General features: G+C 29.9%; 2 protein-coding genes across 3 annotated transcripts; both read left to right on the forward strand.

Moving 5' to 3' along the window:
- Positions 1 to 3,678: 3,678 nt before the first annotated feature.
- Positions 3,679 to 6,726, forward strand: LOC106780360 (protein IQ-DOMAIN 1). 2 transcript variants are annotated; one of them, XM_014668636.2, is made up of 5 exons: positions 3,679 to 4,177; positions 4,285 to 4,575; positions 4,684 to 4,941; positions 5,150 to 5,287; positions 5,479 to 6,726. In XM_014668636.2, exons 1-5 carry the CDS (start codon positions 4,046 to 4,048, stop codon positions 6,304 to 6,306), a joined length of 1,647 nt encoding a protein of 548 aa, XP_014524122.1. In that variant the 5' UTR covers positions 3,679 to 4,045; the 3' UTR covers positions 6,307 to 6,726. The 2 variants fall into 2 exon arrangements, with proteins under 2 accessions (XP_014524122.1, XP_014524123.1); XM_014668637.2 differs by having other exon boundaries at positions 3,681 to 4,177; positions 4,684 to 4,929.
- A 12,533-nt stretch (positions 6,727 to 19,259) lies between these two features.
- LOC106780334 (probable L-gulonolactone oxidase 4) lies at positions 19,260 to 23,819 on the forward strand. Its single transcript, XM_014668609.2, has 5 exons — positions 19,260 to 19,342; positions 19,429 to 20,085; positions 22,222 to 22,477; positions 22,604 to 22,705; positions 22,804 to 23,819. Exons 1-5 carry the CDS (start codon positions 19,271 to 19,273, stop codon positions 23,517 to 23,519), a joined length of 1,803 nt encoding a protein of 600 aa, XP_014524095.1. The 5' UTR covers positions 19,260 to 19,270; the 3' UTR covers positions 23,520 to 23,819.
- The last annotated feature ends 1,161 nt before the right edge of the window (positions 23,820 to 24,980 follow it).

The following is a 24,980-nucleotide window of genomic DNA, read 5'->3' on the forward strand; positions in this document are numbered from 1 at the left end:
TAAAAACATATTTAACCCTAAAATTTTCTATAATCGTAAAACTAATTATATTTATTTTTAATTTAGTACTATTTTTTATTGATATTAACTTTATAAATATATGATATAACTGTTTAAATCAAACATCTCGTAACATTATCAAGGGAGGCACAATTTTTTTTTGTTAAATAACCACAAAATAAATTAATAAATTACGTACGTATAATTTATATTATTCAAAACCGATCATTCAGAGTATAAAATGTATTAATATAGTCTTACAAAATAGGAGACTATGGAAATATAAAATTTATAGAGTCATATTAAACAATTAAAGTTTTATACAAAGACCAACCACTATTAATATTCCAAAAAACCTCTCCTACTGATAATTCATTTTTGAGATACGGCTCCGAATTTACCTATTCATCTATTTCATATCAATAAGGTGAGAAAAAAAAAAGTGAAAAACAAACTTAAGAAACACAAAGCATGTAAACTAATATAAAAAAAAGTTAACCTAAAACCAATAAACCATATTATATATATATATATATATAAAAGATAAAATACAAAAAAATGTATATGAGTACAAAATAGATTACTCTAAACTCTACTATCTGAATATATACTCTTGACTTCAGAATTTACTAGAATAAATATTTGTAATATTTTATATGCTTTGCAAAACCATAAACAAAGGAGTTATCATTCCATTACTCATAAGGTCAATCTCATTAGTATCTAAGACCAAACAAAGCCTAATGATTAGTATCTTTTACGACTCTCACCACATATCATATTATACTTTACATGAGTGTGAGTAATTATTAAAATATTATAATACCTCTTTACTGACATCTCTTATGTCATTGCGTACACTAAAGTTACACCAGAAAGAATTTCTCTTTTAAATTCCTTAAACACAATCATTATACATAAGTTCCATCACAAATCTATCTCACACAACCACAGAAGAAACAGGGCCAACATACAAATTAGTGCTCAGCGACAATACTAATCACCAAAGCTCTCACAAAAAGTGTCACTCAATGTCATTCTTCTTGCAAATAGTGGTCATCAACGATATCCTTATCCCACTTAACGCTAAAGCATTCATAAAATCACAATGCTTAATAGTACAAATTGACACTCATCAAATTAAAACTAAAATTCTCCTAAACCTGCAAATAGAAAAATGATGTATTTTAAAATAATAAAACTCATTTATAACCAAATCATTTATATTAAAAAATTATAATATAAAATAATCAAAGTCTTATTATCTTTTAATCAATGCTACCTTTAAAATATTAATGTTTTAGAGCTTTACATTATATCAAATTAAAACAAATATACATTAATTTTACAAATATATATAATTTTCAAATCCAATACTTGATAAATCAACATTATTTTTATTTGTTTTTTCTAATAGAAAAACACAATATTTTTTTTAATCGATTCACTAATATAAGCACTACCCAATAGCTCTAAAGGCCATATATATTTGACATCTTTATCATTTCATTTAAATATAAGGGGCTGAAGTGATTATGGAAAAGTTAATGATATGCCAAAATAATGTCCCACAATATTAAATCAATATAACATTTTAGTTGTTTGTATATGTCAAGAATTCAGTTTCTTTAATGAATTCTTTATAATATATTATTAGATTAATTTTTGATGGTATGTAGCATCTTGCTTCTGAGATAGGAAACTATTTTGGAGTCATAAATGCTTGACAAATGACTTCATATCCCTTGAAAGCAATAGAATTTTGAGTGTTCCTTCCTCTGCCTCACTCCACAACACATTAAAAGTACACATGCACCACATAAGAAAACAAACTAATATAAAAACTTCATACAATGTTGTTCTTGTCTCTGAATCTTCATTATTTTTTTTTTTATTTCATCAAACTGAAAATAAATATAAAAAGGTTGGCTGAATAGAGATCGATGATGTAGAGAATCTAGAAGAGAGTTTGACTGGTCTTGAGAGTGAGCATGATGAAGTTTGGTTAAGGATTAAGACAATAGTTTCATTGATATTTGTGTCATCTGATTTTGCTGCAAAAGATGCAAATTATTTTTACCAAGTAAGGACACATGATGATGCAGGTTCCTATGAGAATCCACCATGCTCCATCCCTCATCTGATCACACCACGTGACATCTCATTTTTTTAACCTAATTATTTAGTCCCAAAAAGAAATACTGACTTTTTCTCATTCCATTATAGAAAAAGCCACTTTTGGCTTGCATTGCTTTATTCTACTATCTTCAATTATTATTCATTAACATTATAAAGCTTAAGCTAGCTTCTGACACTTCCACCTTTGCTACAAAAATCCATAACTTTATATTAATCTTCTTTCAAATTAATATTCTTTATATGCTGCCTCTCTCCCACGTACGTACACCCTGTTTCTCGCTGCCTTTTAAATAATTCAATTCGGTAACCATGTGCCACTCAACATAATCTTTATCTATATTTTTTACTCATTATTTTATTTTCTTCTTCTCATTGGTCAAAAATATTCACACTACACTCCTTATCCAGCCAATATTAAAATTAAATAAACTTTCAAATCTTATGTTTTAAATTAGTAATAACTCAAACTATTGGAGATTTAGATTAAACCACAACGAACTATAAATAATTACTTATATTTTTAATACATAATAATTAATTTACAAAATGAACTGATATTTTATATTACAGGTTAAACCAAAATAAATCAGTATAATTGAAGTCGTAATCTTTAATTTAACCTAATTTTATCCTAGAAATGTGTTATTTCATTATAAAATCAAATCTATTTTCTCGTATTTATGTACACTTTTTTTTTTAGTTTTACATTCTAATAATATTTTTAAATTAAAACAATTAATTTAACAATTTTATCTTTGAAATGTATTTTTTATTTGATATATTTTAAATTTAACTATTTTTAAAATAAAATAACTATTCAAAATAAAAAATTATCTATAAAATAAATAATTTTTTTCATTATAAAAAATTTATATTTATTTTTATAATTTTATAATTTTTGTTATTGGAGAAAAATGTAAATACATATGCATTATATGCATGTGCTCTTAATATCTAATAAAATGATTCATAAATTTATAAATGCATTATTTATATTGTTAAAAAGTACACATGTGCATATGGTTTTACTAATATTTAATAAATAAATTATAAACTTATAATATCTTATTTATATTGTTATTTAAATATATTTAATTTATTTCAAAGATGAATTTTGTTTTTTTTTTATTTAATTTTGAAGTTGAAAAAATCCATTGTTTTTTAAAAATATTAATTTTTTGTTTGAACTAAAGTTTATGAACTTAAATTAAATATTTTTCAAAATTTTATGTTTAACTTTGTTTTAGATTCAAGGTAAGATTACAATAAAATTCAATTTAAAATCAAAGTTATCTGAAAAATCAATTTAAACCACCAAACTAGATACAAAACCTGCACACAGTTTATTGTCATTCATGGAACGCAAGGCTTATGTAAGCACACCTTATGACAGTCTGTAACATTATTTTATAATTAAAAGTATAATTTAATTGAACTCTAGAAAATGCAAATATGTCTGTGCATAATCTTTTTTATCTGTTCTATGCTTAGTTGGTCAATAAGTCAATAAATATTCAGCACAATATTGAAATCAAATGAAGAGTAATTGAATCATGGTGTGTTACATGTAGTTTTGTAAGGATTTTAAAGCAGGGGTGACTCAGATATTTCACTCACGACAGAACCATGAGGAGGACAAGGTTACTGTAGCATTGCTCAACTGTGTTGTTGTGTACTTGTTAAAATTAATAACAAAGACTGAACAAGAGCTCCATTAGTGTTGTGTTGGCCTTCTCCTTGTTTTTTCTTCTGTCTATTTTCTCCAGACAAGGTTAAAGGAGGTTGAGTTGAGCCTCAACCTTTCTTCTGTCTTTAACTCCTCATAACAAGTTATTTTCTGGCTCTTTCTGAGGACTGTTTTTAGTGGTTCAAGCTGTAAATGCCGCGGTCTCTGAGATAGATTTACATGGGGAAGAAGGGAAGTGGTAGTTCGTGGTTAACTGCTGTCAAAAGGGCATTCAGATCTCCCACCAAAGACAGTGACAAAAGGAGTGGCAGAAGAAGAGAAGACTGTGATCAAGAAGAAGACGAAGAAAAGGTTCTTTTGTGTTTTTTTTAGTGTTTCCTTTCTTGACAGATTAATTTAGTCTCAGCTCTTAGATCATGAGAATGGACACTTAGCACTCTTCTGTTTTAATTTTGCAGAAAAGGGAAAAGAGAAGATGGATTTTCAGAAAGACTCACATGAGTCAAGAAGGACTGAACAACAACAACAACACTCAACAAAAGTTGAAGCATGATGTGGCTGCAACAGGTGGGGTTTCAAGGACAGAACAGGATCAGAAACATGCACTTGCAGTGGCCGTGGCCACAGCAGAAGCTGCCATGGCGACCGCTCAGGCGGCGGTGGAGGTGGTAAGGTTGAACAAACCTGCTAGCCATGCAAGGGAACATTATGCTGCTGTTGTGATCCAAACAGCTTTCAGAGGGTATCTGGTGAGTATCCTGAACAGATCTGAATTGCAAAATTGTTAAGGTTTTACCAGGAGTTACCATGGTAAATCAATTAATTAACCTGAAGGAGTTTCGTTTTTTCCTTTGAAGGCTAGAAGAGCACTTCGTGCACTAAAGGGGTTGGTGAAGTTGCAAGCTTTGGTTAGGGGTCACAATGTTAGGAAGCAGGCAAAGATGACCCTTAGATGCATGCAAGCTTTGGTTAGAGTTCAAGCAAGAGTCCTTGACCAACGCATAAGGTCTTCACTTGACGGTAGCAGAAAATCCACTTTCAGTGACACTGCCAGTGTTTGGGACTCTCGGTATCTTCAGGATATTTCAGATAGGAAATCAGTAGTAAGTGAGAGGGTACTTGTTTAAACCATCACTGGTGGCCATTGATCAAACTTTATGTACTTCTTCTTGCTTTAAAGTATCAATAGTTATGTTTGGAAAAAGTGCATTTTTTGTTTACATAAAGCAAGGGAATAGTCTTCATTTCCATATTCTTAACGAAGCACAGTTTGGAAAAAGGGGGTTTCTGTGTTTGAATTGTTTGATGTGGTTGTTTTGTCAGTCAAGAGAGGGTAGCAGCATTGCAGATGACTGGGATGAACGTCCACACACAGTTGAAGAAGTGAAGGCTATGTTGCAGCAGAGAAAGGAAGCTGCAATGAAGAGAGACAAGACCTTATCCCAAGCCTTTACGCAACAGGTTCTGAAAATTGAATTAATTTCATTGACTCTGTTTGGTGGAATTGATTGGAAAGTGCTATTATTGATTATTGAAATTGAATTAATTTCATTGACTTGATTGGGTGACTGATTGTGAAATGTGTTTAATTGATTCTTGAAATGGCATTAACTTTCCTTGACTTGGATTGGTTGATTGATTGTGATGCATAGATTTGGAGGAATGGTAGGACATCATCAATTGGAAACGAAGATGAGTTGGAAGAGAGACCAAAATGGCTAGATCGGTGGATGGCCACAAAGCCATGGGAGAACAGAGGAAGAGCTTCAACTGATCAGAGAGACCCAATTAAGACTGTGGAGATTGACACATCTCAGCCATATTCGTATCTAGGAACCAATTACAGAAGATCACATCCAAATTATCAATATAACCCAAACCACCATCAACCACAAAGACATTCCATTGGTTCACCACTCCACAGATCTCACCAAAATGGATCCCTTCACCAGTCCCCTGCAACCCCTTCTCCTGCAAAATCAAGACCCATCCAAGTCCGGTCAGCAAGCCCTCGTTGCATCAGAGAAGACAGAAACTACCCCACTTCCCAAACACCAAGCTTGAGGTCCAATTACCATTACACAGGAAACTTGTACCAAAATGGAAGGGCTGTGGGAACTGGAACTAGTAGTAGTAGTAGTAATGGTGCTACATTGCCGAATTACATGGCGGCAACGGAGTCTGCAAAGGCTCGAATCCGGTCACAAAGCGCGCCGAGGCAGAGGCCATCCACACCAGAAAGAGACAGGGTTGGATCAGCAAAGAAAAGGCTTTCTTTTCCTGCTCCTGACCCTTATAGCGTGGGAGCGAGTTATGGAAATTACGGGCACAGTTTGAGGAGTCCAAGCTTCAAGAGTGTGAGTGGATCACACTTTGGGTTGGAGCAGCAGTCAAATTACTCCTCTTGCTGCACTGAAAGTCTTGGTGGTGGTGAGGTTTCTCCTTCTTCAACCGGTGACCTTAGGAGGTGGTTGAGATGATTTGTTGCTACTTTAATGACAAGAAACATGACCGGACCCATTAGGTCATCATCATCATCATCATCATCATCATCCATTTCATTTATTTGGGCTTTTGTGATTTTAGAGTTAATTTTAGTTTAACCCTCTGTGACCCCAAGAACAAACTTATTTACCGCGGGTGACCTGAATCTGATGTTTAGGAGGAGTAGAGAAGCAAGTACTTTTTCTTGCTAGGAAACTCAGAACAATTTAATGTCTTAGTTTATCATTCGTTTTTCATACTTTTCTCAAGATAAAAAAGTAAGTCCTATGTGGTGGCCTACCTCACTTGGGACCTTGTGTTGATGTTGAAAGAATTGCCTAAACCATTTGAATAGCTTTTAATGGACTGTCCTGTCATAGATATATGTAAAATTTCGTATTTTAGCATTGCCTTCACTTAGCAAATTGTACAACCCTCTTTCCTTTCATTGTTTTCTTCTAATCTCATAACTTAAACATTACTCGCCTGAGCAAAAGCATACGATTATTTATATTCTTCTCACACTTAACAGGTACGTGAGTCTCGGTCACGTCATATTCTTTGAACCTTTATTCTGACTCACTCATGTTGTTCCGTCTATTATGCTACATACTTGAGGTGGTTGGGTTACACGTGAAAGTGAAACCATTTTATTCAAACTCCTATTTTCAGTACATTATCAAAATGTAGTATTGGATAACTAGTGATGATAATGAATATGCATACAATACAAAGATTCTTTCATGAGGAGATCAACACTAACCATTACAACAGAGAATGATTAATTTGCTCAGTATGTTGCACTGTTATTTAGTGTCGGCCATGAAAAACCTTTTCAGACCCGCAGCATGAAAAGGGTATAAGCAGATACGCTTGAGCATTTAATGAGAAGAGACCATGAACTGTGTCTTACGTTCTGTGAGCATCTCCTGCAGAAGTAATTTGGTGTGTTACCAAAGTTAAGAAATTGTTTTTAACTGAGTCTATTGTAAGGCACGTCATGTGTAACAAACATTTTTATATGTTAGACACAGTTTTCAAGTATTATTGTTATGTTGGGTTGGCATTTCAGATGATTCCATCCAACATATTTTATATGTTAGACACACTCATGTATTGTTAGTTTTCAAATTTGCATTCAACATCATTTCAATGCATATCCAAAAACATCATAAATGAGTTTGTATTTTCCAGTGAGCACACATGCCAAGGCGTTTTGACACCAATACATGAAGTCTTGAAGAATGTAAGATTTATCTTGAGTGTTGATTATTATTGAAGAAGTTAACATATTTGAAAGTAGTAAAAAATGAAAATAAGAGCTAATAATAGATTATTTGTACTGGTGGATATGGTCTGAACAGCTGGACAGACTTTTGCTCACTGAAACTCATAAATCAGAGTTTCTTGGAATTATGAGCTGTTTGGGGTCCCATCTCACTGAACACTACCACACTACTGGTTAGGCTATATCTAATATTTGCATATTCTGTTGTTACACAAATAAAGTCATTGCTTCAAATTGAAACAACCACTACTAAGTACTAACTATTTCCATTCTAAGCATTTAGAATTAAAGATCATAAAAACTAATTTTGCAAAAATACCACTGCCTTAAGTTCTCCAGCTAGATGCAAAACAATGAAAACTCTCTTATTTTTCTGTGTAAACGTTGTACCAAAATCAATTTTGATTTACTTTAAGGTTGTTGAGGAGATGAAGGGTGGTACTGATTAGATTGATGTACATAACACAACTAAACAAACGGAGATGATCCAGTGGACTAAGGAAGATTATTATTACTAACCTGAAATGGAACAAAAATAATAATTATAAACATTGGAGTAATGTTACTCCAAATATGGACCAACAACGTTGAAGGCTTAGTATGGTCCAGGTGTATTAATTGTTGTAGGAAAAGGATGAAGGGTAAATGAGGAAGGCACATATTAATTAATATAAAGGGTCTCTCTCTGTTACTTTCATGTAAATTACTTATTGCTTTTAAAGAAATACTTGTTTACATTTTCAGGCTCCTGGGAGATCTTCAAACAAGTACAATTCAAACTATATGAGTACTCTGGTTCAATTTAGTTCATCCGTAATTTATTAATACTTTTTTTTTTAACTAACTCCATAGGTACATTTTAATATTATATAATATTTTTATATGTGCCTAACTATATTAGCCTAACCACAATTAGTTAGGTCTAATTTGTAGATTAGTCATAACAACATGCATTAATGTTATGTCTAATAAGTAGATTTAATTATATATATATATATATATATATATATATATATATATATATATATATATATATATATATATATATATAAATGGAAAATAGTAAGAAGTTCAAAGTCTTAGAGAGAAGCTGTGTATAATAATATGATAAAAATGTAATAATCAACATGATGCTATGGCTCTCCGGCCCTCTATTTTACCTACAAGGATAAGGATAAGAGATTTTCTTTTCCCACCCTATAATTCTATGAAATTTATTAAAATGGCATTTTTATTATTTGAATTAAAAATATTACTTCTTGTAAAGTAAGTGAAATATTTTCTTATATGCAGTTTGAAATGTATTTTGCTACGTATTCTTTAACTACATTTTTAATTTTAAATTATATAATGTGATATTGTATTTCCAATTTTATAACTTAAACTATAGTCTAAATTATTTGAAAATTACGTAATTTGCAATATTTTCAAAAAGCTGTAAAACCTCAAAACCACTTTTCCAAACCTTAGCCCAAACCTTAGCCCAAACCCAAAACTTCTGTGACCAAATATAAAGTCCAAAACTGCTTGTTGTTTAACTTTTTCATAAACAAAAAAGTTGACAAAAACTAATGTTATGGAACCGTATGTCAAAATGGAAACAAACAGTTTCTCGGTACACCATCCCACATTTCTTCATATACCCTCACATTTTTTTAAAAATTTCAAAACTATCTTTTACATTTAAAAAAATTTTACATCCCAAAATTTTTTCAATAAATTTTAAAATATGTTGAAAAAGAAATCTTTTCAACAGATTTTGAAATTGTTGGAAAATTTTCTAAGTCTTCAACAAATTTTAAAATCTGAAATTTTTAAAAATATTTTCGAAAAGATTTTAAAATTCGTTGAAAGTTTTTTTTTCTACAAATTTCAAAATTTGTTGAAAGATTTTTTTTAATGCATTTCGAAATTGGTTAAAAAAGTTTATTTTTAGAATATGAGAATACAGGAAAAATGTGGGATAATGCAGGAAGAAACTCTCAATAAACAATTTTTTAAGAAGTTCATTCAATTAATTATACTTTTTATATTTTCATATAAATAATTAATATATTATTATAATAAATAGTAAAAAAATGTATTTTGTTTTCTAGCAAATTTTTATAATATACTAATTCTTACGACTTTATCCAATTAGGCTCATCCGACGAAAGATTTTTTTTCCATTGACACAGGTCGATTCCTCTTTATTTATGGTACAACTGAGCTCCTTGTAGGTCTTCCAACTCGAGCAATCAGAAGCAAACGCATCGCCCGCTACGGGCATTCTCTTAAAGCTTAAAAACGAAGTGTTTCATCGACTCGACTCAAAAGCTGTTGGTGACTGAATTTGGCCGATGAGACAAATTTTTTTTGTAATTATTTTTAACAGAATAAATAAATATTCTTTTTCTATAAATGGAACTAATTAATATGCAAAAATTCTTTTATTTTTTAAATTAATTTTCTAATTTATGTATATATTAGCTTTGGTTTATCAAAAAACTATTTCAAAATTTTTATTTTCTTCTAATTGCATTTATAAAAAAAAAATTATCGAGATATGTTGGTATAATTCTAACATCCCATTTTAATAGTATACAACTACTGAAAGAAATATTACAAATTTAATATTTAAGAATATATATGTATATAGATATATATACACACACAAAAGTCCTATACAATTAAAGAAATTATTACATTTAGTAAAGAGAAGATAAACATAGCCTAATCATCTTAAACCTATATTGCATCACCGCCATATCTCTGAAATAGATCAACTGCTATCTCATCATTTCTTACGTCATTAAGGTGATCATTGCAAACAAGAACACACAGACAAAAAACAAACACAAAAGAAAGAGTAAACTAATATACAAAAAGAACAATCATACAACATGTATAGAGATGTTAACACATGTAAATCTTGCATATCAACCATTTGAATACATGTATTGATATTAGACTCTGGTGAGTTATGCATTTATGGTGGTGGAGCAACTCGCCAACCCAAGCTACCACACAGACAAACCATCTTTAGTCAAGGTAAAGCCCCTAAATTAGGACCTCCTCATGACATATTCCGCCATTCTCTACTTGAGGTTGGATGGTTATTAGAGCGACATGATAACTCCCAATATTGAATCCATATATAAATACATACATTAATGAAACACCACCATAGAATCTCCCCACAAGATCCATGGAGTTATGCTAAAACGTATACCATACTCACCATCATCACAATTTCATACATGAACCAACACCATACACACTTAGAAATGCATGAGGTACATTATAAATTCATTTCAAATAGCCATGGAATAACAAAAACTCAAGCATCTATAATAGCACTCAAAAGTGGCACCCAATATTGGGCTTTTTACAGAAGGTGATGCTCAATGACAGTCTAGGCGCTCAACGCTAAACCTTTCGCAAAAGGTGGCACTCAACGCCATTCCTCTTGCAAAAAGTCACGTTCAGTGAAACCATTCTGTCACTTAACGTCCTATAACAAAATTGCTCTTAACCTATAGTGATACATGGTGCTTATTGGTGCCTTGTTGCTCAAAGCCAAAGCATTCTCATTTTCACACGCTCAACGGTATAAGACTGATACTCAACGATCTGGAGCTACAATGCTCTTAGACTTGCACAACGAACTGGCACTCAGTGCCATCTTGCCACCACTCAGCATGGTATCAAATATAAGCATATTTAGAACTATGATTTGAGGGAAAAGGAAACTGCTCAAATGGTCAATTGGTATTCCTTACTTAGTACTTTGGTTAGAAACAACTTTTAATGTCAGGATACATACCAACTTACTCAATTGATCAGATCCTAAGTTTCTCAATTCAACACCAATTCAATAATGCAAACAACATACAAACATCCAATACAAACCAAATTTCAGCAAATCAAACATCATTATATCACCCAATCATGCAAAACATAAATTTCAAGACATTTATAACTTACAAAAAAAGCAATTAGCTTCCCTTGCCTGAAATATAACTAAATAGAGACCTAAAAACACCTACAAACGCACAAGTAGCTCTATATACTCTTATGAACAACACAAACACTATCAAGACACACTATTAAGGCCACTAATTATCATGAATTCTTAAAGAAAGTTCAGACACCATATGCGAACTAAGACCGTCCACATACACAAAAGAATGTACAAACTAAAAAATGGTTAAAAAATCAACTCACTCTATTGTAGAAACTAATAAGATAGAAGTGAAGAACTCGCCTCAAGAATCACCTTAACAACCTCCGATCTATTAATAAATGAATTGATAGTTAGAACTCTTAAAAAAAAAAAAATAAAAGTTAAAATAAGAATGTGTTTAGAAAAATGGTGTGATTAAAAATAATAAAACTCATTTATAAAAATTTTATTTATATCTCAAACTTTTATTATTAAAATAATTAAATTTCACTATTTTAAGTATACTATTAATTCTAAAATATCATTTTCTAAACTCTTACAAAAATAATACCCATTTATTAAAATATACTGTTATATACTTGTGGTTGTATTTGGACCCATCTAGAAGAAAAAATCAAAAACAAAAAAATAGTTGTTCAAAACATAAGTCTCTCCATAATTTATTTTTATATACAATTTAAAATATTCATAATCAAATATTCTCAGTCACCACAGTCTGTCGTTTCTTTTTATTATACTTTTTTTTTCTCATTAAAACTAAGACTTTTTTTCTCTTGAAACTATCATATTTATTTTTTTCATCTATCTAAGTTTCTTACTTTTATTTTATCCTTTTTAAAATCATACCTTATCTTATAATAGTGATATGTAAATAATCAAATTTTCTAAACAAATTTTAATTTAGAGTAAGTATTTTTTTTCTTTGAAAATTGTTTAATCATTTTTTATTGCAATTTTAGCTTAATATTAATTTGTTCAGTTCAAAAGATTTACTGTCAAAACCAGTTTAACTTTTAATTGAATTTTGGCTGAGTTGTTCTAGGTTTACAAAATTTTGGTTATCTTTAAACCCTTCAAGTTATTGTTTGAAATTCAATTTATTTTATTTTATTCTATTTTATGTAAGGAAACTAGCATTTATGAACTATTGTTAATGAGTTAAATTTAAGAATTTAGTTGAATTTGAACTTGGATGATTAAGTTATGTTTGAAATTATAAAGTTGATGACCCTTTTAGTTATGACTTTGGAATGTTAGACAGCCATCGAAGTCAATTTTTAATTGATTGGATCGTAGTTTTGTTGAATTTAGACGTGTAATAGAAAAGTATCTTTGAATGATTATTTTGAATTGAAATTATTGAAACATGATTAATGAGTAATAAACGGTTGTATTTTAATATTTTGAATTACATGAATTTTTTGCTTAAGCAAAACCTTTATGATATTTCTGATAAAAAACTATTATTTTTCATATTATTTTTTTATATTTTTGTTTAAGTTAGATTTTTTTTTTTTGGCTCAAGCGAAAATGAGATTAGAGAAGTTGACTTTATTTTTAGTATGTTAAAGAAGACTGTTACTCAAACAAACTATTTTATATTATAAATCCTTATTTTTGTTAATGATTTAATGAGATGGCACAATGTTATAATTTATTTCAATGTTGTATTCGTTGATATGGTTATTACAATACTTATGAATGAAGTTTATATGATTAGAAATTACTCAAAGTTACCAAAATGAGATGATACATGAATACTTTTAGTAGTGTATTAAGTATAGACAATATCTATCTATCTATCTATCTATATATATATATATATATATATATATATATATATATATATATATATATATATATATATATAAAATAGAGATATCTATGCAATAATTAATATATTATTTAAATATTTTTACCTTTATAAACCTTTTGTTCAATATTAGTATAAAATATTGAATATGTATAGAGTTTGATGTTAAGTGTGTTGTAATATTGTGAGATTTTACAAAATTTATCATAAAATTTATAGAAAAATGTTTTTTATTTGAATTTATATAAAAGGATATAAAGAATTCACAGTAACATAAATAATGCTGTGTTGTATCACATGTATAAGAAAAAACTCTTTAAAACTTGAAAGAAAAAAAAAATTCAACTAAAATTCCTCACATACATAAATATGCAAAATTATATACAGTGTCCACCGACAAAGTCATTATGGATGTGACATGAAAATAATTTGTTGAAATATTATGTGTGGGGAGTGTGTTGGATTCAATTATGAGTAAGTGGCGTAAGTGCCAGCTATATCACTTCCTGGCTATTGTTATAAAATTAATGTTACATTTAGCGTGATTAAAGGTAATTTATTATATAATAAAATAATTTCAAATTTGAAATGATTTTCTTGCATGTTATTCCAGATAAAATTCATACTCTTTATTGAATTTATTTATTTTTATTTTCAATAAAAGATCCTAATTAGTTTAGTACTTATATTAAGTTATAGTTGCCACTTTTATTTTACTAAAAAATAATATATTAACTAAAGTTTAATAAAAAAAAATAGTATAAAAATTAGGAAATTTGTTATATACATAATGAATTATTATATATTAACAATATGTGAAATTATATTATTACTCAATTATAATTAATGTAAAAACTAAGAAAATGATATTTTATAAATGGTAGTGAGTTAAAAATAATGAGACTGCATCATTTTAATATTAAAAGGTTTTAATATAAAACAAATTATTATAAACGAGTTTCATTATTTTAAAACGTACCATTTCTCTAGAGTTTTTTACCTTCTCTCTAAGTGTTCTTGCTCCTAAGTCATCTGTTTGACGATGAGGAGGTGTTTTTATGATCACGGCGTCAAGGTCTACAAATCTAGTCGATCAATTTCAAGAACATAGCAAGTAAGTTTCGACTCATTTTTCTTCTTTTGTTCCCAAATTTATTTTAGAATAATCTAGTTCTGTTGCATGTGTAATCATATTTCTTCTAGTCATTCTTGGTTCACCTAGAGTTCTAAGGACTTTGTCCGTTTCTAATTTAGTGTCTCGTAGGTTCGTCTAGAGATTCCTTGCGTTTCAAGCAATTAGTGGAAAGTTTCTTTGAGTTGGACAGTTTATTACAAGGTAAGAGAAGTTAATCCATCTTTAATATATGAAATAGAATGTGAAAATTTTGTTTTGGAGGCGGGATATAATTGCATGATGTTTGGACAAGTTGAATTGATAATTATGGTAAGTTATGGTGATTAATGATGTGTTTGTGATTGTATGAATGTATGAAATTGTTGGTATGTTGAAATAGGAGTGGAATAGAATGCAAAATTTTAATGAAATTGACATAGTGAATAAAAAGGAGTTGAAATACTGTTTCAGGATTAAAATTGAAGTAGTTGGTATACTAGTTTTTGAAATAATGTATGATAAAAATTTGCAGTTTAGGTAATTGTTTTGAAGTGTTTATAACTGGTTAGTATCATAAGATTGGTTAAACTAAAGAAGGTTAAGTGGGGGAAAGAATAAGAGTTCAATTTTACTTGTTTTAGAGTGAAATAAGGGGTCTTGGTAGGTGAGTTTTTGAGTAGGTGATTGGTTAGGTAAAATAGATGTTTAGGGATTGTTTTGAAGTCCATTAGGACTTGTGAGAGTTGTTATTAAACCGGAAAAATCTGGTTTGTAATGCAGAAAAGAGTTGGAGAGGGCGTGTTGGAGTGAATTTCAAGTCTTTTTAAGGGGGTTTTGAGTATCGAATCTTTAAAGGAGCAATTATGTGGAGTAGGACTTGGTTTAGAGTCTATTGTTGAGTTAATTGCAAATTGTTAGTGGAGTAAAACCAATGACATAAGTGGTAAAAGATGTAGAAATGAGTTTGGGTAGCTTAAGGAGCTTAGGTAAGTGATATTGGGTTTTGAATGGTCATTTTGAGTTAGAGATGGGTTTTCTAAAGTTTCATAGTGTTTATAATGTCCTAGGAATCTTTCAAAGTTGTGGAGAAAGTGGGAAGAACCATTTAAAAAGGGTAAGTTCCTGCTGATAGCGTTGAGCGCCCAAACCAGGTGCTGAGCGCTACCATTCTAGTGGCTTTGGTGTTGAGCGGTAGCTTCTGAGCGCTACCGCACCAATTTTGGTTTCTTTTTCAGGTTTTGGAAATACCAAATTCAGGGTTCTAGATATCAGTTTTAGACGTTCTTTAGGTCGTTTTGGGGTTTTGGACCCTTTCGGAACGGTTGGTGAGTGTTTCAAAGTCGTTTTACTTGCCTTAGTATGAGTTTAAAGGGAGTTTGTGTTGTTTAGTGGTTCTCCTTGGACTGTTCTTGTGTATTAATTTATATGGAATGATTTCATGTGATTTTTGATGACTTGTTGGGTTGTTTATGGTACTATGATGCATGATAAGTGATGATATATGTTGATATTCAAATGTGAAAGTGTATGGACATATGTATGATTTCAAATGGCTTTCAAGGTTAGAAAAGAGAATTCCAAGGAGGAATATCATATTAGGGGACTCATGTGTATAAATAGTATAAATTATAAGAAGTCGGTATGGGATTATCCTGACACTCTAATGATCATCCATGCTCAATCAGAGAGTGATGCGTCATGTAGTGCGAGGAGCAGGAGGTCCTAGCCTGGAGGCCTTCTTCATGGTGGCAAAAGGGCGTTTTAAGGACTAACCTTGTGTGACAACTTTGAGTGGGTCGGTTGTTCCACCACATAAGTGCAGAACCTTTCATGGCTCGACATTTATACTATATTGTAAAGGGTTTGGCCAAGTCTGAGTCAATAGTATAATTGAGGAGAATGTTCTAGTTTTGGTGTGATTAAAATTGTATGTTGAATTTTATCTTACCATATATAATTGTTCTATCATTAGCTTAACCTTGCATTTGTTTTGTTTGTCTATGTGTATTTTCTCTTTTGTGATGATCATGTGTGAGCTTAGGGAGAACATCTTTTTAATTATCTCAGAGTAAGGGTTGAGGTGAAGCAATGGTATAGATAGCCTCTTTTGTTTTTCAGATGTAGATTTTTCTTCTCTTGAAATCTTAAATTTGTTATAAGTTATATTCTTTGTAACTCTTATTTTAGTGATTTTATATTACTAAAATAGGATGTTACACGTTACATTATAAAAATATAAACAATATATTTTTAAGAAGAAGTTATTTTAATATGAAACAAATAATTACAAAATATAGATTAAATTTATTAACTTATATAATTTTAATATAAATATAAATAAATAAACCAGCATTACTTTGTTAATATCATAAAGAAAATATTTTTTTTAAAATTAAAAATGGTGAATGTAATAAATAAGAACTTTGGCAAAATAAATATATTTTTTCTATAATTAAATAATCATTTAAATTTTATATTTTAATATTTTCAATTTCTTATTTATGTTTTACTCGGTATGTAATTTTCAAAATATAACATAGGTTCATGTTGTTTAAAATATAATAAAAAATAAATATTACTTATTCAAATATTAAATTATATAAGAAATGATTTTTTTTAATCAGATGTACATGTTATATTACTAAAAAAACTTTAAAAGGATGAATAATTATTGTAAAACTAATAGATGTATGAATTTGTTTTGAGAGATTTCTTTTGAAAAATAAAATAATAATTTTAAAAACAATAAAAATTTGTGAGTATATAATATAAATTGACTTTATTTCTATTCAATGTGGGATTTCCAACACACATCCCTCACGCCGATGTATATACATATCGAGCGTGAGACTAGATATTAATGGGTGGTCCGATAACGGCCCAATAGCGGGTGGAACAATCTGCCCAACAAATATCACTAGGATAGGCTCTAATACCATGTTAGAAGTGGGTTTTAGGCCTAACTCAACCCCACAAAATCGGCTTGTAAGGTGAGGTCTGCACCCCACTTATATACTATAAATTGGCCTTATCTCTATCCGATGTGGGACTTCCAACATATATATATGGGGTTTGTTAACATGCCTATACCTGTTTTTCAGTTGGTACATTTTAGCAATGTGTACCGGGTTACAGTAGACAAATATACGATTGGTGTAGACAAATATACCCTCACATATTATGGATTTTAAGTTTTAAAGTCAAGGTATTTGAATAATTTTTATTCTCAAAACTAAAAAAAAAAAAAATCCTAAACCCTTACTCACCTTCCTGATTCCTCTCAATCCTTTCTCTTTCATCTCTCTCACTCCAACATTTTCTCTGTCATCCTATGGTAGATCCAACTGAAAAAAAAAATTAGAAATACTCGTCGTTAAACAATTTACCTTTGTAAAGAGTTGAGTCATTCGCATATTCCCCTTCAGGCAAAGTTTTATTCCAAATCTCTTCAATTTAATCATCTTCACTAACATCTCTAACGTAAGGAATTCTTTTAGTTAGTACATTTTAGCAAAGTGTACCAAGTTTTAGGTTACGAAAAAATCCTATTAAAATAAAAATTAACTTTAAATTAAAGATATTTTAATAATTTTAAAATTTAATTCAAAATAAAAAAAGTAAAAGGTAGTTATTTATCGTCTTATTGGTTTATGAGAAGTTATTTATATTTATATAAATAACTTAATAATTTTAATAGCTTAATAAATTTATTCTCTTTATTGTAGTTATATTTATTGTATTAATTTTTACTTGCTATAAATATAAATAGTCGCTATCAAAGTCATAAGATATTTTTTATGTAAGACTAAGTTTAACTTGAAGTGGCCATGTATTCCAATTCTTATTTATTGAATTCGAAAAAAAAAATTATACAATTAGAGGTATTTTAGTAAAAAAAGATTATATTATATTTTATGAAGGAAGAACAAAGTGTAACGTTAAATTTTTGAACCACAAAGAATCAGAATCTTTTTTCTTAAAGCCATAAATAAATAAATATAGAAAAAGATAATCATAAATAATTTGTCACAGTCATCTATCTAATTATATGATTTCTCCAATGGATAAAATTTACCATACTAAGATACTATATTTGCTATTCTTAGATAATTTAATATACTATAAGAAAATTTCTAAATAATAATATTTAGTAACCAAAAATATTCAGAAACTAATTTTTTTGACAGTCAACTTTAGTTACTAATGTTAATAACAATTTAGATACAAATTCATGATATAAATTATTTTAATTATAATTTTTTATTCATAATAAAAACTATTTTAATTATTAATAACTTTTAGTTCATAATCTAAATTGATTATTATAATTATTCTGAATCACTAAAATATATTATTATTTATAATTTTCTGTTTTACCTTTGATATTATTATGCCCAGAAGAAATGACATTCTTAATTGAAAACAAAACAACAATTATTGTATTTAAGGTTTACTGTTTTAAAATATTTTTTGCGAGATAGTACTTTTTTTGTGTGTGTGAAATTTATCCTTTTTTTTTTTCTCATGGAACACGACTTTACGAATTATTACCGCAATTTCAGGAATATGTTTGATTATATGAAAAGAATAACTTTCACTCTAATCTTGAGCATAAACCAAAAGTAAAAATTAATACGAAATACAAAATTAAAAATTAGCTAGTAACAACATTTAATTATATTAAAAAAAAGGATTGAAATATTTTTTTTTTCGATTTCTGGAAGTTTTAAATGCCATTAAATACAACCACAATAATACATTTTTCCTTCTATCTATCTTTCTGGATGATGAGTGACCATATGCAAATGTCCACAAAACATTGCTGTTTCTCTCGTTTCCTTCTGTCATTGCACCTTGTTTCTAGATATCGGGTATGTGTATGTCGATCTCAGGTTTAAGCTATAAATATGGTAACCCAACATAGAAGTTGACAAATTTCAGTATGAGAATGTTTCAGAAAGCCTTGGCTTCAACTCAAGTCTTTCTTTTCTTCTGCGTTGTGGTGTTCTCTACTCCACCAGAGGATCCGATCAAATGTTCTTCAGGGAACACAAGCTGCACCATCACAAACTCCTACGGGATGTTTCCCGATCGAAGCATCTGCCATGCCTCTCAGGTGCTGTACCCCACCACCGAGCAAGAGCTTGTGTCAATGGTTGCATCAGCAGTCAGAGGCAAAACGAAGATGAAAGTTGCGACCCGGTTTTCGCACAGCATCCCGAAGCTGGTGTGCCCAGAAGGCCAAAATGGGGTGCTGATAAGCACAAGATACCTGAACAAGATAGTGAAGGTTGACGTTGAAGCAAGAACAATAACAGTGGAGAGTGGTGTGACACTGAAGGATCTTATCAGTGAGGCTGCAAAGGCAGGGTTGGCTTTGCCATATGCACCATATTGGTGGGGTTTGACCATTGGAGGGCTCATGGGAAGTGGTGCACATGGAAGCACTTTGTGGGGGAAGGGAAGTTCTGTTCATGATTATGTCGTCAACCTTAGGATTGTCAGGCCTGCTGCTCCTCAAGAAGGTTATGCTAAGGTTGAGATCCTCAATCAACAACATGAAGATCTCAATGCAGCAAAACTCTCACTTGGTGTGCTTGGAGTTATTTCACAGGTAAATTTTCTCATTTCTTACTTCATTCTTGTTCATGTTGTTTCCCTTTTCACATGCACAAACAGTAATGAAATCTGGGTTAAACTTTAAACAAACTCATCTTGATAAACACATTCTTCTGAGAAAATAAAACTACATTTTCTTCCAAAACACTTTAGTTCTAGTGTGAAATCGAGGACAAAATTAACTGTACTTAAAATGCAGATCTTTTTGTCATTCATCAATAGTCATAATGGAAGAAATTCATTAGATAGTTATTATGACATTGACTAACATACCACTATGAATAATTAATGCAACAAAAACTAAAAATCAGTGTGCCATCATTATAAATAAGATCATTACACTCAATAGTGATTATACACCAACAACATATTTTCAACCCCAATAAAACAATATTTTTATTTTAAAATATTAAATAAATTAAAATGCATTAAGAAGGACAATTAAATTATTAGTATCTTATTAGACAAGAATAGAGAGATTGAATGGTACGTCTTTTCGACTTTCCTATCAATAAATGTGAACAGTAAAAAGCAATATAAATAATGATGAATAAACATATAAATGAATATATATATATATATATATATATATATATATATATTGATAATAATTATGTTGAGATAATATTATTATCATTAATTATCTTCTCATCCTTCTAAAGATGGACACTGGTTTTCTTTAGATCTCAATTGATTTTCATGCATTTAACAGTTTCATTTTAGAACAATTTAAAATGCTTTCCAACTTTGAAGTTTTGTTGGAAGTATTACTGGAGATAAAGTGAATTCATAAATATAACTGAGTAAGTGTAAATTTTATTTTATAAACAGCTTTATGAAATTGAATTAAGCTTAAATCCATCGTTAAAAATAAAATGGAAACATTAATTGCATCAATTAAATAAAATTGAAAAATATTCATAATTTAAAAACGGAATTGTTTATAAATCAAAAACCAACATATCCAGCTCACCCAGAATCTGAATTCAATTTCTTCTTCATGAATAACGTTCACCAAGCACTAGAAGACAAAAAAGGATTTACTTTTGCAAATCCATGATCAAATAAAATATATTCTGATTCACTTTTGTGCCTCTGATTCATTGGTTCCATCAGGTAGCAAACAAATAAAAGTTTGAAGTATATTCTAAGCTTATATATGGACAAATGTCTGAGATCATCCTTTCTAAATTAGCCAGCCATATCTTTATGTCCTGGTGTAGTCAGCTATCACCAAATTCCATGGCGCAACAAAAATACAATAACCCATGACTGAATAACAGATAAACAACGAATGTAGTTCAGTCAGTAATTTTTCAATTGTTTCTTCAAATTTAAATTCAAATCTATCACATTGGTTTGGTGGAACCTGTTTCTATTTCTAATATGGAACTCCTTTAGGATGTTTGAATCCATAAAAAAGTTAGTCAAATATATTCATTTATGCATCTCTTGAGAAAATTTCATTTTTGTATCTTTCTGATTAATTTTTTTAATACATTTTATGTTTTTATATTGCAAGAAGGTTTTGAATATTGTCTTTTTATGTAATAACATCGTCGCTTTGCTTTCACATGATTTTTTTGTTTTCTGTGTATATGGTGGCTTCACATGCTTTATAGTAAGATGTTAATATGTTAATTCTCAAAAGCATACAAAAGAATATAAATATACAAAACGAGAGAAAGTTAAATTAGTTGTCAGCAAAAAATGCGTAACCTATATTTATGATAAGAGACAAATGCGATGTCGTGGAATCTAGCTTATATACAAGTAAAATGATATTTTAATACCAATTTTTGACACTATTTTGACACTGTACACATGTCAAAATGTGGTTGGATGATTTTAAATTAAAAAAAAATGGTTTTTCTCTTTTAAATATGCCTTTGTCTCAGCTTAAGTATCATTTTCCATCTACCAAGAAGAAGTATATACATTATGTAATTTTTTGCTACAAACTCGCAACACTCCATTACTGTTTCCAAAATGAATTAAATTAAATATTCAATTGTTGGTTGAGAAAAGTAGCTGTGCAGTAAAGTTTGTGATGTGGGTACATTCATATCTGCCATTATTATGCGAGAGGAATGCAATGATGATTGAGCATTTGGATGGACGTTTTTTGCAGATTACTCTAAAACTAGAAGGTATCTTCAAGCGATCCATCACGTATGTGGCAAAAAATGATTCAGATTTGGGAGAACAAGTTGCTTCTTTTGGATATGAACATGAGTTTGGTGATATAACGTGGTACCCAAGTCAACGTAAGGCTGTGTATCGTGTTGATGATCGTGTGCCAATTAATGCATCGGGCAATGGTCTTTACGACTTTATCCCCTTCCGTCCCACTCCTTCTCTTGCATTGGCACTCCTAAGAACCACAGGTTTCCCTTCCTTTTATTCAATTAATACATAAATAAGGTTCTTACTTTTAAGCATGCATGTACTTAGAAAGCAAACCAACTTCCATGTCGTTAACATGTTTGCTTTTTTGCTTGATGGGGTAGCAGAAGATGTTCAAGAATCTGCTGGTGATGCCGATGGCAAGTGCATAAGTGCTAAGACCACAACGACTACCCTCGTCACCTCAGCATATGGACTTACCAATAATGGTACTGTCTAAATCAAAATATGATAGTAATAGTTTATGATTTGACGGAGAATTCAACTTGCGAAGCTGAAGTTTTTGTTTTACATTTGGTACTTGCAGGTGTAATCTTCACTCGATACCCTGTAATTGGATTTCAGAACCGGCTTCAGGCATCTGGGACATGCTTGGATAGTCTTAAAGATGCAAAGATCACAGCATGTGCCTGGGATTCCAGGGTGAAGGGAGAGTTTTTTCACCAAACCACATTCAGCATTGGTTTGTCAGTTGTGAAAGATTTCATTGAAGATGTGCAGAAGCTGGTTGAATTGGAGCCAAAGGGGTTGTGTGGCTTAGATCTTTACAATGGAATTCTCATGCGTTATGTGAAGTCTTCAAATGCCTACTTGGGGAAGCAAGAGGATGCTTTGGACTTTGATATCACCTACTACCGTAGCAAGGACCCTATGAGTCCTAGGCTCTATGAAGACATTGTTGAAGAGATTGAGCAACTTGGGATTTTCAAATATGGAGGATTACCTCATTGGGGTAAGAATAGGAACTTGGCGTTTGAAGGAGCCATCAAGAAGTACAAAAATGCAGAGAAATTTTTGAGGGTTAAAGAGAAGTATGATTCAGAAGGGCTTTTCTCAAGTACGTGGACAGACCAAATGCTTGGACTAAAAGATGGGGTGACGATAGTGAAGGATGGATGTGCTTTAGAAGGGTTGTGCATTTGCTCACAGGATAGTCATTGCAATCCAAGCAGAGGTTACTATTGCAGAGCAGGCAAAGTTTACAAGGAAGCAAGGGTTTGTACTCATTTGAAATCCAAATGAGACCAAAGTTTACAAAAGATGATCCATTTATACTGTGTGATAAGTGATGATATTTTATAGCTGTAATTTATATATACCAAAGGATTAATAAACACTGTGTGATGCATACAAAGTTGAAAGGGTAATTTATTTATTGTTATACTGTTTAGGACTAGTTATGTGAAAGGTCATGCAGCAGGCAGTGAAAGGGACGATAATTTGGAGAATTTTATTTGACAACATTTTAACATTATCTATCTATTAGTGATTGGTTTAAAATTATTTCATAATCAATAATAATTATAAACACTAATAGGATAACATCTAGATTATGTAAAAAAATATTGTGAAAGTATGATTATCTAGTGAAAGTGAAATATAATTTCTGACAAAGCAAATACAAGGTTTCATTTCATATACCACCCTTTGAATTTTGAATTTTCGTGAGGCTTTGTGTTACCATATCCATTTTCCAGAACAGAGTTGAGTTCAATAACTTTCCCTTGTATAATACTAGGTTTTTTACCCGTGAAACAAACGGGTTACTTAAGTTTTAATTTATTGATTAATATAATAAATCAATTTAATTTTGTTTAGATAAAAATTGAATTGCAGTATAAGTATCATTAATAAACATACAATGATAAAGTACATTAATATCTAATTATGAATTGTGTTAACATTTGTGTGTGAAATGTATACTCCAAGAATATTGTTTGTATAATGATTGTATTTAAGTATATAAATAAATAAATGTAATAATTGAATACCTTTAATTGTTATCTTTCTAATTTTTTCTCAATAGAAAAGAAAAAAATTAATTATAATTGAATGGATTATAGACATAATGAAATAGATATCAATTTTAAAACAAAAGAGATAGTTCATTATAATAAAGTATTATCAAATAAAAAATTACATGTTTAAAAGTTTTTCTCATAATGTTTTTTAATTGATTATCAATACTTATTCGTAACAGAGATTGCTTAAATATGATAGATATATTTATTTGCAAAAAGATAATATCGTAAAAGCATAATTTTACCATATATACATATAGAATTGGTGTTACACTTACGTTTGATGCTTCTATATAATCATTGTCCAGCAAATATATTAGATAGTTTGTAATACAATAAATATACATGAATTTGGTAAAATACATATGGTTTGAATTAGTTTGATTTGGATAAAACAATATTTAAATTGTACAATAAGTATGTAAAACAATGATATAATAAAAAGTTAAATAAATACCTGTTAAAAAAATTAAATTCAACATGAGAAACATTGAAGTTAGATTCTACCAATATATCCCCTTTCTTATGCATTATTTTTTAGAAAAGGATCGTACAAGTACTATTAATTTTTGGTAAACCCCTTCAAAGGTCCCAATTTATGTAAGGTTTTTCCAGTTTCATCTTTATTTTTTTTTTTTTGTCAATTTGATCATTTTTAGTGAATAATCGACTCAATTGAGTC

This window comes from Vigna radiata, unplaced genomic scaffold (genome assembly GCF_000741045.1).
Source record: "Vigna radiata var. radiata cultivar VC1973A unplaced genomic scaffold, Vradiata_ver6 scaffold_179, whole genome shotgun sequence".
In the NCBI taxonomy this organism is placed as follows: domain Eukaryota; kingdom Viridiplantae; phylum Streptophyta; class Magnoliopsida; order Fabales; family Fabaceae; genus Vigna; species Vigna radiata.

Bases quoted from the DNA above. Each gene is read 5' to 3' on its own strand.
- LOC106780360 (XM_014668636.2), top strand. From the start codon at position 4,046: ATGGGGAAGAAGGGAAGTGGTAGTTCGTGGTTAACTGCTGTCAAAAGG. The intron at 4,576-4,683 runs GTGAGTATCCTG...TTTCCTTTGAAG, and splicing joins CAGCTTTCAGAGGGTATCTG to GCTAGAAGAGCACTTCGTGC. The intron at 5,288-5,478 runs GTTCTGAAAATT...TGTGATGCATAG, and splicing joins CCCAAGCCTTTACGCAACAG to ATTTGGAGGAATGGTAGGAC.
- LOC106780334 (XM_014668609.2), top strand. From the start codon at position 19,271: ATGCAAATGTCCACAAAACATTGCTGTTTCTCTCGTTTCCTTCTGTCA. The intron at 22,478-22,603 runs GTTTCCCTTCCT...ATGGGGTAGCAG, and splicing joins GGCACTCCTAAGAACCACAG to AAGATGTTCAAGAATCTGCT. The intron at 22,706-22,803 runs GTACTGTCTAAA...TGGTACTTGCAG, and splicing joins ATATGGACTTACCAATAATG to GTGTAATCTTCACTCGATAC.